At 39.3% G+C, this 19,768-nt stretch overlaps 1 protein-coding gene across 2 annotated transcripts; it reads right to left on the bottom strand.

The window, feature by feature from the left end:
• Positions 1-243: 243 nt before the first annotated feature.
• On the bottom strand, positions 244-19,698 carry trpv1 (transient receptor potential cation channel, subfamily V, member 1). Of its 2 annotated transcripts, XM_066658934.1 has the most exons (17): positions 19,627-19,698; positions 18,442-18,505; positions 13,832-14,042; positions 13,315-13,472; positions 12,562-12,714; positions 11,179-11,316; positions 10,585-10,886; positions 8,231-8,407; positions 7,896-8,051; positions 7,435-7,530; positions 7,177-7,247; positions 6,162-6,327; positions 5,715-5,781; positions 5,150-5,562; positions 4,097-4,215; positions 3,645-3,751; positions 244-2,211 (listed from the first exon to the last, which is right to left on the bottom strand). In XM_066658934.1, exons 3-17 carry the CDS (start codon positions 14,014-14,016, stop codon positions 2,108-2,110), a joined length of 2,412 nt encoding a protein of 803 aa, XP_066515031.1. In that variant the 5' UTR covers positions 14,017-14,042; positions 18,442-18,505; positions 19,627-19,698; the 3' UTR covers positions 244-2,107. The 2 variants fall into 2 exon arrangements, with proteins under 2 accessions (XP_066515031.1, XP_066515029.1); XM_066658932.1 differs by lacking the exons at positions 18,442-18,505; positions 19,627-19,698 and adding an exon at positions 16,814-16,926.
• Between the last annotated feature and the right edge of the window lie 70 nt (positions 19,699-19,768).

Genomic DNA, 19,768 nt, shown 5'->3' with positions numbered 1-19,768 from the left:
TATTTATACTATATTTATAAATATTTATTCTATGACTGGCTTTCTTGGCATCAAACCAAAAGGTAAAAGTATAACACTAATCCACAGCAGTATAGCCTCCAGTCTGTTACAGAAAGGGGGGCTGACACACACACACACACACACACACACACACACACAAGCCACAACCCAGAGTCAAAACTTTTTTTTGGTGGTTTATTAAATTACTTTTATCCCCATAATTAGAAACTGCAGTCTGCCCTTTACATGGTGTCAGAATTCCACGATGAGTACCACATAAATGTTCACTTGAAATAAATAATGTTGAACCCTGCTGGTGAAATCCCTTCATAATAAAATGAAGGCTTGCAATCAATTTTGCAATGTGTACATCTTCATTTTATTATGTATGATTAACACCAGCAGGGCTCCATAAACCTTTACTCAGTTTTGGGAATGTGGTTTATATTCTCCTGGAAAATCATTCTGGAAAAAAAAAGAATCTGTTCCAACAATGAAAATGTATTACTTTCACCATTATTCATTCATTGTCTGTAACCCTTATCCAGTTCAGGGTCACGGTGGGTCCAGAGCCTACCTGGAATCATTGGCCGCAAGGCAGGAATACACCCTGGAGGGGGCGCCAGTCCTTCAGAGAGCGACATTCACTCACACACTCACACCTATAGACACTTTTGAGTCACCAATCCACCTACTAACGTGTGCTTTTGGACCGTGGGAGGAAACCGGAACACCTGGAGGAAACCCACGCAGACACAGGGAGAACACACCACACTCCTCACAGACAGTCATCCGGAGGAAACCCACGCAGACACAGGGAGAACACACCACACTCCTCACAGACAGTCACCCGGAGGAAACCCACGCAGACACAGGGAGAACACACCACACTCCTCACAGACAGTCACCCGGAGGAAACCCACGCAGACACAGGGAGAACACACCACACTCCTCACAGACAGTCACCTGGAGGAAACCCACACAGACACAGGGAGAACACACCACACTCCTCACAGACAGTCACCCAGGATAGACAGTCTAGGACAAATAAATAATTTAGGGAGGCAGTTTGCAGTTTTATTTGGAATTTCCCCTGCGCTTAACATGAAATTTGGGGACAAAAGACTTGCAGCACTTTTCCACTGGACATGCAGAACAGAATGAAAAATGTAACCATGCACTTTATAATTGTTTCTTCAGAGTACAAACAGAAATACCAGGCACAATCAAATATTATATTTACAACATGTCTATAGCATTATTCTGATCAATCTCTTTATTTAAAAAAAATGCTATTATATGGAAGTGTAGTTTACTTTAAGCGGCTGAGTTTAATCACTGTATAAAACTAATCTTGTTACGGGAAGGCTGTACTTTAGCCTGGAGAGCTCCCAATGTATTATTTAAAAATGTCAAAACTGCTGTATTACAGCTGATTAAAAAAAGACGAATAAATTATTATTCATTCATTCATTATCTGTAACCCTTATCCAGTTCAGAGTTGCGGTGGGTCCAGAGCCTACCTGGAATCACTGAACGCAAAGTGGGTACACACCCTGGAGGGGGCGCCAGTCCAACAGAGGGCAACACACACACTCACACATTCACACCTACAGACACTTTTGAGTCGCCAATCCACCTACCAACGTGTGTTTTTGGACCGTGGGAGGAAACCGGAGCGCCGGGAGGAGACCCACGCAGACACGGGGAAAACACAAATTATTATATAGGTCTGGATTTATTTGTGCCATATAGAGTGTGCACATTTCAGTTACTGACATACATTTACAATTAAAAAAACGCTATTTAAATGGTACTTAAAAACAGGTAGCTATGTGAATGTAGATAACCCAAGCCAAAAAGCATATTCAACATGAACCTGTTCGTCTACACATATGTTACAGTTTATTCTGCACCCACTCTCTGCTACTCTACCTGGGTATAGATCTGGATTTCAATTAATAACTGCACTGTGCAGCGCCACACTGCTATTACTGCTAGTTGCTTTAGAGTTTGGGAACCCCACGTTCAGGCCCTCCTTCATTATGTGTGGCCTGAAATACCCCACTCTGTCCTTCAGCAGTTTGGCCTGGAGTGATGTATTCCATCACACGAGACCGGAGGCTAGAGGTCTCATCTCCTGTTCTTCTCGAGGGATGTGGCTGTTTATCCTCCGTCGACTGAAATCCCTCAGGAATCGCCAACTCTGACCTGGAGAGGGTAATATATAATAAGAATTGTGTGTACTATAATAAGCTCTGACCAACATCAATCCATACTCGTATATGAAATATAAACAATTTAATGACAAAACCCCAGGCACGATAATGAAAAATGTAGCACAGGGATAAAGCTTAAACGTATGCAAATATTCACGCACAATGGCTGTTTGTTTACTTATGTTCATTTGTGATAGTCTGTTTTCAACTGTACACAGCTTGTTTTTACAGTGTTTCTCCAGAGATTTGGGAAAGTTTCAATTCTTAACATTTTACTGTCTACCGCATTTTTACTTAATCTTTATTCTCTAAAATATGAGCGAATATTGGGAGATTATAGTGCCCTCAAAATCATATATGAGAAATATTACCAACATACACTAGTAGTGCTCTAAAATTCTAATGGGTTTCTTTTTCAGGGACAAACATATTTTGAGGTAAATATATGAGGATTCAGGAGGGGATTTTACGTGGGGAAAGTGGATATAAGCATTTATTACTTGTGAGCTTCTCCAGCCTCGCAGCTCATGTATAAAATCAAAGGAGTAAGCGTCAGACACCACACATAACTTGGTTGAGTTTTGGATGATGGGGAAAATTTGATATTTTTCTAGTTGTATATTCAAGGCCAGTAACTGTTCACAGGGTTAAGGTTAATATTTATTGTTGCTCAAAGAACATTTTCATTTTTATATGTCCAACCCTTTGAGCACAGCTGCTATTTTACACTGAGGAAAAAGTACACATATATGGAGCGATGGAATGTACTGAAGTGGAGTAAAAAACATTTATATTACATTGAAAGCGCATTGAAAGTTAAGGACCTTTTAGAACATTGGAAATACATGTTTTCTTTAAAACTGTTGATTTATCAGAATACAAAGGGGCTTATTCTGAACCTGACATGTGTCTGCCTCTCATTACTAGATGCTCTTAGTGGGATACAATGCTCTCAAGTTGTTCTGGATTGCTTTCTTCCACAGCTGGAATTATTCATTCATTCATTCATTCATTCATTCATTATCTGTAAGCGCTTATCCAGTTCAGGGTCATGGTGGGTCCAGAGCCTACCTGGAATCATTGGGCGGAATCAAGATGGGAATACACCCTGGAGGGGGCACCAGTCCTTCACAGGGCAACACACACATTCACTCACACACTCACACCTATGGACACTTTTGAGTCGCCAATCCACCTACCAACGTGTGTTTTTGGACCGTGGGAGGAAACCGGAGCACCCGGAGGAAACCCATGCAGACACAGGGAGAACACACCACACTCCTCACAGACAGTCACCCGGAGCGGGAATGGAACCCACAACCTCCAGGTCCCTGGAGCTGTGTGACTGCGACACTACCTGCTGCGCCACCGTGCCGCCACAACTGGAAATAGAGAAGTCATTTTTTTTCCATTTTTGTGTAGTACCTCTCTGAGGTCTGCTGGGAGATGGAGGTGGTCTGTTGGAGTTTCCTGGATCTTCATTGATGATGCCCAGGTTGCGGTTCCATTTGTTCCAGTTTACTTCTTCCACTCTGGAACAGACAGAAACACACGCCATTCAGTGACTGCCCAGCATCCCGCAGCAATCTGTTTGATGTTAAATGCTGATGAATAGACTTTAATACAGCATTATTTTGTGTACAAAATTATTACTGACTGCAAAAGAAAGAGTGAGTCCAAATAGGCCGCTTTATTTATAACTTTATGAGTATTTATTGTAGGTGACTTTTTTTTGTAGCCGTATTTTTAAGTTTGTGTTGATTCTGTACACTGTGTTAGCACCAGACTTTTTTTTATCTTTTACTGCAGTCTTGTTATTCTCCAAACATGTCAATAAATCAGATTCATAGTCTGTGGTTCCTGATTTTTTCCTTCACCTGAGGCAGCGCCGCAGGTCCGTCTCTCTCCTGCCAAGATCTTTCTCCACTCCTGAGCGCAGTTTCTTCTTCAGGCACTTAGAGAGACTTCTCTCCAGGTCTAAAGTGGTGATGGCACGCTGGGAGAACACACAAAAAAAAAAAAACATACCATGTCATATCATATTTAATCTATCTATAATATACATACATCTATATCTTGACATTTTGTGGTAAGTGACATGTCCACATAAGACCTGCATTTCATTCTAGAGTCCCTAAGCAGTGATCCTTATTTCTCCTGTGTGTAAAGTACTTTTGGACAAATTCCAAGGCTTTAAATCCTCTTTTTGTGTTATTCCAGAGGACACATGCACAAAGCATCATGGCCTTAAAAGGAGAAATCTGTCAAATTTCGTCAGTGATTCTACCTCTTCTTTGTAAGAGCCTACGTCGACACAGAGCCTACGTCGTTGTGAGCATTCGTTCGTAATAACTTTCATAAATATTTTTTTGTGTGGTAAAATGACAGAATGACATTTAATGAGGTGCACACTGCCTGTTTTCTCAAAAGAACACACTGACTTTTAAAAACTGAAGGTTAATGAGAATTTCATGCTGATCAAGAACTTATTCAGTGGGTTTTTGATGAGACTGGGGATTGACTGAAGTGCCATTAGCCATTGTGCCTCTTTACGTTGATTAATATTGGGCTTAATCTGGTACATGCATTTAACCATCAAAATAATAATAATAATAACAACTCACCACAGTATCTCATTTTATTACATTATTTCTTTGCTGACAGTTAAGCTGAGTTTAAGGTCCTAAGTATTCATTTCAACATGTGGTGCCCTGACCCCTAGGTAGGGAACGGCTGGCTTAGTGGATAACACTGCGGTCTGTGAAATTCAGACTGGACCGAAGCAGAACTGAAACTGAACTGATGACTCCTGACTGTTCTACATCATTTAAATCTACCTTCAGAGCTAGAATCACATCTGTTTACCATGATAAACTGCTCCTCCAGCATACTAACACTCTCTCACTCACACACACACACACGGTATGTACCTGTAATTTCCAGATGCTGGTGCTCTCCTCGGACATACTCTCCACCGATTTGCTCATGAGAGCGATCAGCATGTTCAGTAGCAGGATGTAAGTGAGGACGATGTAGGATATGAGCAGCACGTAAAACACGGTTTTGTACTGATACTGCTCTGTGAACTCCAGGTCCCCCATGCCAATGGTGAACTTGAACAGCTCCAGAGTGGTGAAGTAGATATCTTTATAGGTGGGCTTTTTGCAGCCTTCTTCCGCACCTGTACCTGTACCTGTACCTGTACCTGTATCTGTATCTGGAACATCTTCGAAGAGCGAGCGGCCACGGTTACAGGCGGTCTGGTTGGTCTGGACCTTTGGTGCTGGTGTTGTTGTGTTGGTGGGCGGTTCTTCTGGAGACTCGTACAGTAGGGTCATCACAGCTGAGTAAAATTAAATGCTTTTTTAAGGAGCAATCAAGTGGCCTTGATGTGTCTGACATTCTGTAGTGAATCTACATTTGAAACATGGCATTGCTGTGGCACTAAGGTGAAATATCCTGTGTAATGTTGTGTCATGTTCCAGGAAAAATTACCTGCCGAAAATCCACAGAGAAAAACTAAGTAGACAAAGAGGAAGCGAAGAATGTCCCCCAAGATCATCTGCGAAATTGAGAGACAGAGGGAGAAGCAGAGAATATGACCAGAGTTCAGACCAGATTCACATGGAAGTACTTTGTCATAGCAGAACTCCACCACTTGGAGGCAGAGTAACTTTTCTCATTTCATCAAACAGACAGAATGGGATATGAGACAATTTTATTTTTCTGTATTGTTTACTGTTACTACTTTAAGGATAATGTTTGTTTTAATATTATTAATAATACATTTTTTTCTCAAGATCATCAGACAACATTTTTTTAAATGAGATTTAATTGTGATCTCAAAATAACAGGATAAAACCATGCAACCAGCTTTTATCCTTCTTAACGATGGCCTCCTTTATAATGGTAAATACTAAAGTAAAGGAGAATGACCCTCACCCTCTGAATCATAACGCTGTAGATGCCCATGTGCTGAGATCCTCTAGAGAAGTAGAGTATATTGACCCAGGTCAGGGCCAGAGCCACCACTAGAAATGCCAGATACTGCTGCTGTCCAGACACATACAGCACTACACACAGCAGAAAACACACTGCCTGGAAGAAACTGCAGTAACAACACACAAATTCACTGAGCTGACATTTTATTACATATAAAATATATTTATTAGCAACTACATTCGGATTAACAGAGCTTAATGCTTTCATCTTTGAAAAACAGGAGAGAATCAAGTTCTACTCTCGTTTCTGACCTGAACAAATCCACAGATGTTTGTGCTCATACTTCCACGGTGGGAAGACTATGGGTCGCAATGTGTCTAAAAGGATCATTTACTAGGATTATGAGAAGCAAAAAATTAAATATGATAATAATAAATAATAATCGCAACCAACTTCTAGGACTGAACTTTTGAGAAGTGGATTTAAGTGGGCTGGGGGAAAGAGTGGCTCCTTATCATTTAAAGGAACAGGTGCTGAAACAGCTGTACAGGGCTGTTGAGACAAGGGGAGAACACTGCTGTGGTGTTTAAACCTTGTAGTATTTTGACCAAAGCATGACAAAGATATTAATTAAGATCCCAGGACTGTGTACACTTGTGGAAAATGGGCGGTAAATGTCCCCTTTAAATATGCCTTCTCCTGTTTTTCTGGAAATCAAATAGCTTGTTCTTAAAAGCAGTTTAACTGTATCTAAAATTAAGGTTAGCCTCCTTGTACAGTTTTATACTTAGCATCTAAAGTAATCCATTTAAATGAATGTGTTTTTCAGGGATCATTTTCCTGATTAAATAGTTGTTCTTCTACATAATGGTGAACATGAGGTTCTTCAAATAACCATATGTCTGTGGTAATATATATGGTACACAATGCGTATGCAATTATGAATTATATCTGGGGGCTGTGCTTGTAGAGAATGTAAATAAATACAATTCCAACAGAAGCTGGGAGAACTTACAATAGTAGATCACAGTAGCCGTCTATCAGCAGTGTTTGCAGCCTTGGAGGTTTTCTCTTAATGTCTATCAGCTACAAAACATAAACCGATTATTATACTTCTACTACTACTACTACTACTGCTGCTACTATTATTATTATTAATATTATTAAGAAGGAGAAGATTCTTCATAATACAAACAGCAATAAAACAAATAGAACTCATATTCTGTGTCTGTGATGAAGCCTTTTTTTGAACTGAGAAAACTGCACCTCTTACCCCTTTAAAGAAGAAATAGAGGGACCCACAGCATATGATGATCTGAGCTGCGAGGTGCAGGTAGTCTTTCACTGTTTTCTTGATTGGAAATGGAGGCTGGATTCAAAAATAAAAGATAAATGAGTCAATATAAAAATAACACCACTACCCTCCACACAGGAGACTGGGTTCAGTTCCCATCTTGAGCTAGTTTTTTTCCCCCATGTCATTCTGAGCCATCCTTATTGGTCCATCTTTTACGAACTGAAGAGGAGCCCACAAAACACATGTATTTCTTAGGACAATAATGTTATATTTTATATATTTAACTTTTACTAAATCAAAGCGTAACCGTTAAAAAAAAGATAAATCAATGTTTACACATTTAGCTTCAGTATGGATCTGGATCAATAGCAGTGTATACATTTTTTTAATGTGAAAGAGGAAAACATGGAAAATGTACAGCTGTGTCTGTGGCTCACCTTTCCTTCTTTATGGTAACAGCACATGGCTGTGAAAATGGCGATGTAGCTGATATAGCATATGAAATTAAACAGGAATATCCGATGGGCAAATCTGTTCCATTTGTCTTCCAGCAGTTTATTAAGGGGCTCAATCTGGAGCATCTCAAGACGATTCTGAAATGGGAAAGCACTGCATCAGCTTCTCAGAACACCTTGCAGTTAATGACTTTTAAATGATCTGTTTACAAGTCAAACAATCAAGTATGTTCCTCATAATTTATTTCATTCATCTTCTAACAACTGGCTTAAAGGCCCGATCAGTCATTTTCAAGTGCTTAATTAATTGCTCTTACAGGTATCTCAGTGCCATACACCACTATCTCCAGAACAGAGTTCTTCTCGTAGGTGTCCACAGAGGCCAGGTCGTAGAGAGAAGCATACACAGGACCATACGCCCACTCTGTGAACTTTCGGGAAAGGTGCCTGCATTCTTCTTCTTGAAACTCACGATGCAGTATGTGTTCAAACAGCTGTTGGTCCAAAAGAAAGCATGCCAGAGTTAATGCTGTCATCCTTCAAATAATTTAACCTGTTTCTCTATTGGCCACCATTTCATCTACATTCCTCTGTATGTGTTTGATATATAATGAATGCGGTTAAACAAAGTTAAACATTCATTTATATTTATTTTATTGGTGAACAAAACACACTGGAATACAAATAACACCCCGATTGTGTTTATTGAGGCTTTGATTAAACGGAATAGGGATAAGTTCTGTCTTGCGTATCATTTCTACAGTGTCAGGAGACATAGAGCACACCCAAATTCTATACTGATTTATTTGAACGTGCACATGCCAGGACTCCTCTATCAGCACACTTCAATTTTAAACAGGAATAAAAGCAAATTGTGCCAATTAAATTCCACTAGGGGACCTATGGGAAAAGAATACTTTTATTACATGATTATCTGAAAGGACACTGTCTGAAAACACCTCATATCTCCTTTATTGCCATTTCTCATTTTTGACATAGTTTGAAAACCCCAGCTTTTGTTTATATTAACTTCTCCTCTAAAATTACTGCTATGGCTTTGAACCAACACGGATGATAATGTACTTATGAATTGACATCATTAATTACATAATTTATTTTTATTGACTATATAATTGTGAATAATTAATTACATAACTACTAATTACTAACTACATTTAAAGCAAAACTAGGTAGATTTTCCCTTACAATTACAGCTTCAGAATTACTGTGATGTTTCAGTGGCATGTAATAGGGAAAATCAAACCTCTGACACTGCTAGAACTGCAGAAACTACACTATGTAATACACACTTTGATTTCAGGACACTACAGCAGAAGTGAAATACACTCTGCATTTTCTACACACAGTAAACTTAAATATACTTGTCCTGTGCTATTATTATGTACAGAAAACCCTTTTGTAATGGATGGAAAACCCCTTTCAGGACGCTGCTGGATGCTGCTGTGTAACTCACAGGAGTGGTCACCTCTTTCATTTAGAGCCATATTCCTCATGCAAGAATCTGCTCTATATACCATGGTCCAGTGTGTGTATGTGTGTGTGTGTGTGTGTGCGTGTGTGGGCAAAGGGAAGATACAGCTTTATATGTTTAAATGGGAAATGGAAAAAGGTGTGGAAATTTCTCAAGAGCCATTTTAACACAAGTGCAGTCTACCAGACCTCCACAGGAACTGAGGCTAATGTTTTCCATGTTGCTTTACAGAACATCAACAGGGAAAACTATCATAAGACTTGAATGAATAAGCCGAATTAATTCAGGAACCCCTAAAGAGAAAAGGGAATACGAGTGAGCAATATCTGACTAAAAGAAACCACTTCTTCTCAACACATACCTAAATGTTCTGTCTCAGTGTCGCGAAAGCTGAACAAATCAAACCCTTCATAAACTGCTGCAGGACTGCTGGGACACGGAATTAGAAATATGGGCAACAAAGTTGGACGGGGACCCCTGTATAATTAACAAAAATTCTACACTGTAATTAATAATGCTCGAGACCTTGATCATTTGTGCATGTATTCATTCAAGTTCTGTAACTGCCTTCCTGGATTTACTGTTCACAAAACAGGAACACACACTGGGCAGGGTGCCAGTCCATCACAGTGCATCACACACTTGGACACTCACGTCAGTGCACAGCTAACCCACCTTCCAATGTGTTTTTAGGCTGTGGGAGAAAACAGGACCATTCAGAGCAGCAGCACTACCTGTAGCACCTCTGTGCTGCGAGGAACCATGATCATCCTTCATTTATTTAATTTCCCTATGCTTTCAAAGTTCAGTCTTAGTAGTTGATTCCTTTTTCTGCTTCTCACTGCCATCCAGTTACAATCACATTCAGTTTTTGAGTTCTAGACTCTAGGACAGCATTTCCATTTTCTGAGAACACCAGTAGCTTCTTTGTTGGAACTGTGTATTTTCTTCTTTTGTATCTATTTACTTTTTTCTCTTTGTCACATTTCCTTTGACTTCACTTTCCTTACTAAAGTTGTTTATGTTGTACATCTAATCTAAGAGAATGACTATTTTAATGGTTTTGAAACTGAAAAAACGAACTGTGTGGTTGCTGACAGTACTGTACCACTGCTGCTTACTCAGCAGTTCCTATAAACTGAGATGGGATATTTAGAGCAGTATTAATCATATTCTTACCCCAAGCTTTCCTGTCTTTGCAGCCAGTTTGAGAGGAGTCAAGCCCTGATTGTTTTCAATGTCCTCCAGTTTCCTGTGCTTGGGACTGGTGTGGGCATCTTTTTTGAGGATGTAATCGTACATGGAGATGACAAAGTCTGTGTTCTCAGGACTGTTATCGGCCACCAGCACAAGAGCGTGGAGCACGGTGTTGCCTTGGGAATCCTTCCGCTTCACGTCTGCTTTCTGGACAGGATTGTCCATCAGTAGGTCCACCATCTCCTTCTGGTTGGTGCAGGCAGCCAGAGACAGAGGGAACTCCCCTGTGGAGAAGGGCCATATTCATGGACCATTTCAGATATTGTACATCATTGAAAGCTAAAGCATATTCTAGACAAAAGTAACGCAATGTGAGACAAGTTATTTAAGTACATCTCCTCCAAGATGGCAATTCAAATGCAAGGTAATTACGTGAAAATAATAATTAAATATATATTAGAAAAATCTCATTCATAAACCATATGCTATTTATATCTTGTTGGTAAAACTGAGAGTACTTGTGCTTGAGTAAATACGACCAGCTATGACCAAGTCAGCATGGTGCACTGTACCTACCAAAGTAAAAACATGTTTCGCTGTTAGGCTGGAAGAAACTACCACAGGCCCTCGCATGGACATCGGCCTCATTCTGAATCAGCAATTCAGCAAAGCGCTTACTCCTCCTCTCAATGGCCACATGTAGAGCTGTCTGTCCTACACGAGACACATACAAACATAAGGTAAGATCTTATTAGCATCTACAGGTACTTTACTAAGGGCGGCATGGTGGTGCAGCAGGTTAGTGTCGCAGTCACACAGCTCCAGGGACCTGGAGGTTGTGGGTTCGATTCCCACTCCGGGTGACTGTCTGTGAGGAGTGTGGTGTGTTCTCCCTGTGTCTGTGTGGGTTTCCTCCGGGTGACTGTCTGTGAGGAGTTGGTGTGTTCTCCCCGTGTCCGCGTGGGTTTCCTCTGGGTGCTCTGGTTTCCTCCCACAGTCCAAAAACACACATTGGTAGGTAGATTGGTGATTCAAGTGTTTGTGAGTGAATGTGTGTGTTGCCCTGTGAAGGACTGGCGCCCCCTCCAGTGTGTGTTCCCACCTTGCGCCCAATAATTCCAGGTAGGCTCTGGACCCACTGCGACCCAGAACTGGATGAGTGGTTACAGATAATGAATGAATGAAGGTATTTTACTATTAAAGATGCCCCCTTGTGAATCATTTTTAGACTGAATAAATAAAAAGCAAGATCATGTGTCCACAAATATATAAGAAACTATACATGTATACTTATATATGGCTTTCTGATTTATTAAGACTACTAAAAATCAGTGAAAAATTATTAATTTTTTTAAAATTCCTTTAAACCACTCCATTTTCTTCTTACTTTCTGAACTGAAATATATCATTTATTTTTTGCCAAAGCTAATAAAGAATTAAAACTGTTCTTTCATTATTACTTTAGCTATTAAAGCGATTATTCAAACATTTATGTAATTTTTTAATACAAAGCTTTAAAAGCTGAAATAGGGAAGAAAGATTTTCCCAAACTTTGATGTACAGCGTAGTCCTACAGTAAATTATAACATCTGATTGTATGTAGTATTTTAGAGAAATTCTCAAACTTCATTAATGTTCAGGAAATCTTTCACGTGTGCTTTCAAATATGATTGATGGGACAACTCAAGGCTGGCAGTAAAGCAACTAACATGGCTGCCCTCCATACAGCACATTTGGTTGCAATTCTTAGCTTGTGCAAGTGCACCATGCTACATTAATAAAGGTCATCAGGCAAGACTCCTGATGCATTAGACAAAATCTGCAACCTGGATAAAATACATGTGGAAAATTATCCACCATCTAGAGAGAGCTATCTTTATATATTTGGTTCAATCCTTCATCATTCATTTAATTTAATTTTCAGTGAATGTTGTAGGGCTTACAATTGTGTCTTCATACCTTTGTAGTAGCAGTCTGTATACGCTGCATTGACAAACTCCTTCAGATAATCCTTTTCCTTTGCAATGTCCAGCAAGTGCTTCACTGTGTCATTCTCCCCATTTTTCAGGTTTAACAGAGCCTTCAGCAGAGCGGTCTTCCCATTGGGCCGATCTGAGAGTGACAAGATTGAAATGAAGCTTTTATAATATTATAAATCATTTAATAAAGAGTTCTTCACAAAATTCAACATTCATTTTTTCAATTTCATGTAATCACAGCCAACAGATACAGAGAGACTGTTCAGAGGAGAACAGACAGACAATCCACTTCAATATAGAAAGGAAAGTCAAAGTAAAATAATCTGAAAAACAAGTGATTCCAACCGTTATATAAAAGATATTTGAAGATCTAGAGAACTCCTAACAAACGCAGGACCTTGCTTTAACTGTCCCTGCCAGATAAACAGTATTTAAAAATGCACAGGTATTTCTGTTCTCCACTCTGAGAAAACAACTCAACACTGAAGGGCTAAAAAACTATAGAGCTTTATTTGTTAAAACTATTAAGTGTTTTTTTTTTAAATAAGACTATTTATTATAATGTTTTTGATAAAGATAATTTCCCATTCAGGCACCAATTATTTCAAAAAGTAAATGACAATGAGGAAAAACTAGTAATATAACAGTTTACAAGAGCAACATTATATTTGTTTGGTTTTGTTACGATTGTCCTGTGTGTGTGGACATGGCACAAAATTAAAGGTGTTCTTACAGGTGGAGTCTGTGAGTTTTTTGTCGCTCTTCTGCAGGTGCTCCTTTAGACCCTGCAGCCTAGACACATCACCACTAGACACAGCATCAAACAGCCTCTTCAAATCAAACCTCTCCTTCTCCCTCTTTAAAGGATCTTCCTCTATCCCTCGTATGCCTCTGCAGGAAATAAAAGACCAAATATACTTTTTTGACCAGATATCAGCCATTTGCCCCAAATGTAGACAGCACGCTTTTAAAGAATCTCAGCTCTGGGCTGCGTTCTCTTAAGTAAGTGAGGTCAAGTCAATAACTCTGGGATGAATTGGAGTCGTGTTATCAGTACCAGACCTCACTGATGTGCATGTGGCTGAATGCCATAAAATCTTAGTGTCAGATCTTCCCAGTGCATTAGAAGCAGTGACTGCACCAAAGAAGGGCACACTCCCTCTTAATATCCATTATTTCTGGAGAAATCTTGGTTGAACACATGTATACATTTTTTTCAAAAAGATTCCACCTTATAAACTCTTACTCACTTATCAAAGTTCAAATTAAATTGGACTCGGCAAGGGATTTCTCCATGGTCCTCCAGGAAGTCAGTGTCCATGGGTCCTCTGGCTCTCTCTGGGCCACACTTCCCCTGTGCCTTCCTGGCCATTTTGGCCTCTGCAATTTCCTCCGCTGTACTGTCATTTGTCTCCAAAGAGAAGGGCTTGCTCATTGTCTTTCCTTTTCACTGCCACAAATCTGAACACAATGGGAGTGTTGTTAATTTTAATAAAAAAATAATTATTGTTACTATTAGCGATAAAAAATGCATGCTGAGCAGATATAGTTTATCTTGTGTATGATTCACGTCAGAGCCAGTGTTTGTTATAAATGCTATAGTGATCTGTCCTAGGATCTGAGGATGTGAAGCTGACAAATCTCCTTATGAAATCCCTCTTTCCAGAGATTCTTTTACACAATATTTTATCTTGAAAAAAGGCTTAAGAGACTTAAAGGAACACTAAGTAAGATTTGGTATTTTTTCTTCTGAACACCCTCTACATTTTGTGTAGAGTGTAATTCACTTTTACAGCACTGTCCTCAAATCAAGGAGGCAGTGGAAGGGAGGTGGAAGATTTCCTACCCTCCTCCAAAACTTACATAGTGTAATTTCTGCAGTGCTGATCCCAGAGTAGCAATGGCAGAGGCTCTACTCTCCCTATTACATGTCAGTGAAGCATCACAATGATTTTAAAGCTGTCATTTTAAGGTAAAATACTACCTAGTGTTCCTTTAATATGCCAAATTCATGACATAACATTAAAGTGGTACACGTGGATAAGATACAGCAGTGCTTCTGGAGTTTTTAGATGCCGTGGCCATTCACAGTCTACTCTATTAGACACAGCTTCCTTGTTGGTCCACCTTGTAGTAAAGTCAGAGACAGTAGCCATCTGTTGCTGCACAGTTTGTGTTGGTAGTCTTTTAGACACAGGGCACTGCCCACAGGATGCTGTTGGTTAGATATTTTTGGCTAGTGGACTTATCTCAGTCTAGCAGTGACACCCGCTGTGGTTCTGTGGAGGTCTTTGCTATAGAAGAAACAAACTGCAACAAAATATGCAGAGCAACAGACAGACTACAGTCTGTAATTGTAAAACTACAAAGTGCCCCTGTATGGTCAGTGAAGCTGAGAGAATGGTCGATGAGTAGAAACAGGGAGGTGGTCATGATGTTATTGTTGATCGGTGTACATATTCAAGGCACAGTGATGCTCTAATGTTCTTTTTTGGGAGGAAACATCACTCTCTCATGATAGACCATATGCTGGAATGGCTTTTCCAACTACAAACCACAGTTCAGAAAATAACAAAAAGAGCTATTTAGAACTGAGGCACGATAGTCGATGACCAAAAGTCACGACTGATAAAAACCCTTCAATGAAAGGGCTGAGCTTGAGCAAACAAGAACAGATAATAACAGACTTATTTCTTCTACTTCTGCCTCCTGGCAAGACTGTGCCCCATCTTGTGATGTTATTTTTTCAAAACAACCCCACCGCAAGTCCAGAAAATTCCCATCCACAGCCTCAAACAAATTAATTTACCCTCTACAGTCTCAAGACGTCTGCATCTTCCTCATACTACACCATACTGTTATTTGATCCAGACCTAATGCTTCTCCTTGGTTTCCAATTGGATTACTTTATAGATCATGATTGTGTTGGACTTCGTGAGTGAGATTTTGCTTCCTCGTCCAAATGCATCTTGTCTCAGTACGATGAATGCCAATGTGAAAGAGGAAGATTCATCTCATGATGGAAACTCTGAGGTTTGAAGTACAGAAAAAATGAGAAGTATTACTGCTGGTCTAAAAACATGTTTGCATACTGCTGCCTAAGCAACGGCTTGTATGTTACCAGATATAGACTGTGATTGCTCATAGAAGCAAAGTTTAACAATACATGAGGTGCCCTTTTAAAGGAGCTGTCCATCCTTTTTATTGTTTTTGTGTTGTAGATGTGAATTCTTGTTGCCGTCAGAACCACTGTAACAAAACCTGAGAATTTCATATCAAAGCACTCTGAATAATTTCTCAAAACACTTAAAATACACAGAAGCTGGTGGGATTCCCATTTGAATTTACCCCTAGAAATGTGTATCTAAAATGTATGTCCCTTTAGGAACATTTACTTGTGAGAGTGCCTGTGGTACAGCTGTGGACATACAGGAATGGTCAGGCAGATGGGTGATAAGTACTTGCAGATCTTTGCTGGTTGAAATATTAATGCCTTTTTATGCTGTTGTTACATGATTCTTCCCTCAGGCAGGATCCATATTAGGTCTCAAGGGTCAGTCACTAAAACATTTGATCCCCTTCTTGTAGCAAAACACAGCTTTTACAAGGACAAATCGAATCACAGCATCGTCATTGTCTTTTATACAGTGTGGACTGGTTTCCAGGTCTTGGATTAATGTTTTGCATTTGCAATTTTAACAATTTTGTTAAGCTAATTCGGCAGTTAAGGATTCCAGCGTAGCTTTTTGGTTCCATTAGAGTAAGTGAAGCTGAAGGCTGAGGCCAGCATGAGGCATGTTAACCTCATTGCTGCAATAATTAGCCTATTTTATCAATGTCTGGGAGTCAAAATGGCTGACTAATCTCTCTAAGAAATTTTGCTGAAACATAATGGAGTGTTTTACATTTCTGTCTGGTTGTTAGTAGGTTTAAAAGAACATCTTCACAACATTATATACATATATATATATATATATATATAAATATAAAAAGAGTGGGCTTAACAACTATGAAATTGTTATTAAATAAACTGAACATTTCTGTAAAATGGAGTGAGGCTGACATCTGTTTAAGGTGGTTAGACCACAGGGTTAGCCGTATAACTTACTGGTTACAATGGCAAACCATGAAATTAATTTATGATTGTACAACTAAAATAAAAAATAACACAAGCTCATAACCCTGTACACATAAAGGACAAACATAAAATGAAATGAAGGGCTTGTACTTACCCCCCAAAAAATGAAGTGGAATATCCAATGTATGCTGAGATTAAAAGCGGTTTCTTTCTTAAAGCATCCTGCAGACAATGTAGCTTGTTTCTATAACTGATGCTGACTCTATGCTAGAAGCGAATCAGGAGGAAGAGGAAGCGATCACTTTCAAGTACTGCTCTCAATACTGAGCTCTGATTGGGGGGTGGGGAGGGGGGGTTGGCAGGGCAGGGCAAAGAGAGAGAGAGAGAGAGAGAGAGAGAGAGAGAGAGAGAGAGAGAGAACTCTGTCTCGCCCATGTTGTTCACAGCCATCCCATATCATATCAAACCCTGCCCCTTTGCTGCAGCAATAATAGCAAGAACTTCAGAGTGATACCATAGAAGAATCACTTCTGTAGGTTAGACGTGAGCCTGTTGAACCTTGGTAAAGCCAGATAATGATTCAATATCAATTACAGTTTCCGAACTTGGGATTGTGGGGTGTGTTAACATTTAACCTTCTTGTTTCTACATGTATTCTATATTTATAAAGTACACTGCCCGTATGAGAGCACTTGGTAGTGCTACAATTGCAGATTGTAGTCCATCTGTTGCATTACATACTTTATTAGCCCCCTTCACCCTGTTCTTCAATGGTCAGGACTCCCACAGAGCATGATTTGGGTGGTGGATCTTTCTCCATCATTCTCCAGCAGTGTTCCGGAGTTTTTAAACAACGTAGCCACACACTCTCCACTCTATTAGACACACCTGCTTTCTTGGTCCAGTTTGTAGATGTAAAGACAGAGAGAGTAGGTGGACTCCTAGCAGTAACTGAGGTGTGTAAAAACTCCAGGATCACTGCTTTGTCTGATCCACTTTCTCCAGTTCATCACACACTAACACACTTAGGAGTCTTCCTTATTTAAGTTGGTCTAGCAAAGCCTGTTAGACCCTGAGTCTTTCAACTCCTAAAGTGATGTAACTTCTTTGCTGCGCTGACTGTCCTACATCTACTTTGCTAAATGGATTACTATGAACATACATTTGTTTTATTGATTTTCATAATGTGCCGATGAAAGCATGCGATCTGTTTAGTGTGGTCTAATGCATGAACACTCAGTCTCACATATCAAAAAAAAAATATTAGGGGGCTGGTATACTGCTGTAGTGACAGCTAAATAACTGTTGAAAACATTTATATATTGGTACGTTAAGTCAGACGCAATATATAAGCGGTTTAACTAAGTATATTGTACAAAGATACATTTACCACAGAAGTGTACAGCAGAATATATTATAATAAAATAATTACATTTGATTTAGTAAGTTGCAGAAACTTATCACATTTATATTTGTGCCTGTGTTTCATGTGTTATTTTACCTATATAAAAAAATTAACTAATAAATAAAAAAAACCGGCAAAAGAATGCAACCAGTAGTGTCACTGACATCTAGCTCCACGGTCCTGGGGTTGTGAGTTTAAACCCTACCTTGGATTACTGTCTGTGAGGAATTTGGTGTGTTCTCCCTGTGTCTGAGTGGGAAACCTCTGGATGCTCACATTTTCTCCAACAGTCCAAAAGCACGTTGGTAAGTGGACTGGCTTTTCAAAACTGGTCACAGGTGTGAGTGAGTAGGTGATGCTCTGTAATGGATTGTTACCTCATGCAGCTGTGTTCCTGCCTTGGACCCAGTGGTTCCTGTTAGGATTCAGACCCACCATGACCTTGAACAGGAAGAAGAAAGTACAGTAAATGTTTGAAAATCAATAAAATCTGTCATTTGTTGAACAGTATTCAAAATTGTACACACAACTATAATTTTTTTTTACATTGTACAATGACAAATAAACGCACATTAAACTTCAAACACAGGCAACAGACTTCAAAAATGTGTTCTGAATTTTGTTTTTGTGATGTCACATGTATCAACACATATTTCTACCTATGCACTATCCAGCAGTTGAGCCCTGCTCCATTCTCAATTAATTTTTAAGTAGCAATTCAGCTTGGAGGGCTTTTTTGAATGAAGCAAAATACAAGGCAGCCAATCAGAAAAGAGGACATTTACAAGCTTCAGTCTTAAAAGGTACATTAACAAAGGCAACCTACTTAATTCAACAGAAAAATGGGAGGTCGGAAAATGGCGCCATAAAGGAAAAGGACCATGCTAAAAACTGATGACTGGGGAGTTTTTACATTAAATCAACAAAATCTGTCATTTGTTGATGATTTACTCAAAATTGTACACACAACTACAAATTTCTCAACAAATAATTTGGTTTTAAATATTATCAAGAATATTACTCTAGGTTTTCTTTTTTAATCAGGACTGCATTGTAATGAGTGCACTATTGGTATCTTGCAACCTCTATCTCTCTCTCTCTCACACACACACACACACACACGCGCACGCACACAAGCACGCACGCACGCACAGGTAGTGTCTCACAACGTGCAGCTGCACACAGTGGGCAAAGTTATAGCACTGTCTTACACGGCGGATGTGGTTAAGTTTATTGCCTGCTTGCAAAGCACACACTTATTTTTGTACATTGTACAGGGCACACACACACATATGGAACAATGCAATTGTATTTCCTTGTCAATCAACATACTGGTCTTTTATTTCAATTTGAAATAAACAATATTTATAAAACTTATAAAAATTTATTTTAAAAATGATCTTATCTTATTATATATAAAGAGTTGGTAAAACACTTCTTCAAAATCTGTTCCCAAAACAATGCAATTTGAAAGTGCAGGAATGAATATTTATATTAATAATTTCTACATACACAACATGAATTAAATAAATTAACACTTAAATTAATGTTTATATCATTACTGAGTACAGGTCCAACAGTCCAGGGAGAGTCTGCTACCTTTTGCTACTAAGCGTGGCCAAGAACCGCCTACTATTGCAGGAAGAGAAATCCGACTGACACCCAAAAGGACCAATCAAAAGTCTATTTTGGCATGATGTGTAA

Source organism: Hoplias malabaricus, chromosome 2, assembly GCF_029633855.1.
Source record: "Hoplias malabaricus isolate fHopMal1 chromosome 2, fHopMal1.hap1, whole genome shotgun sequence".
NCBI lineage: Eukaryota > Metazoa > Chordata > Actinopteri > Characiformes > Erythrinidae > Hoplias > Hoplias malabaricus.
The sequence above is the reverse complement of the archived record's forward strand: the minus strand, read 5'-3'. Positions and strand labels throughout refer to the sequence as shown.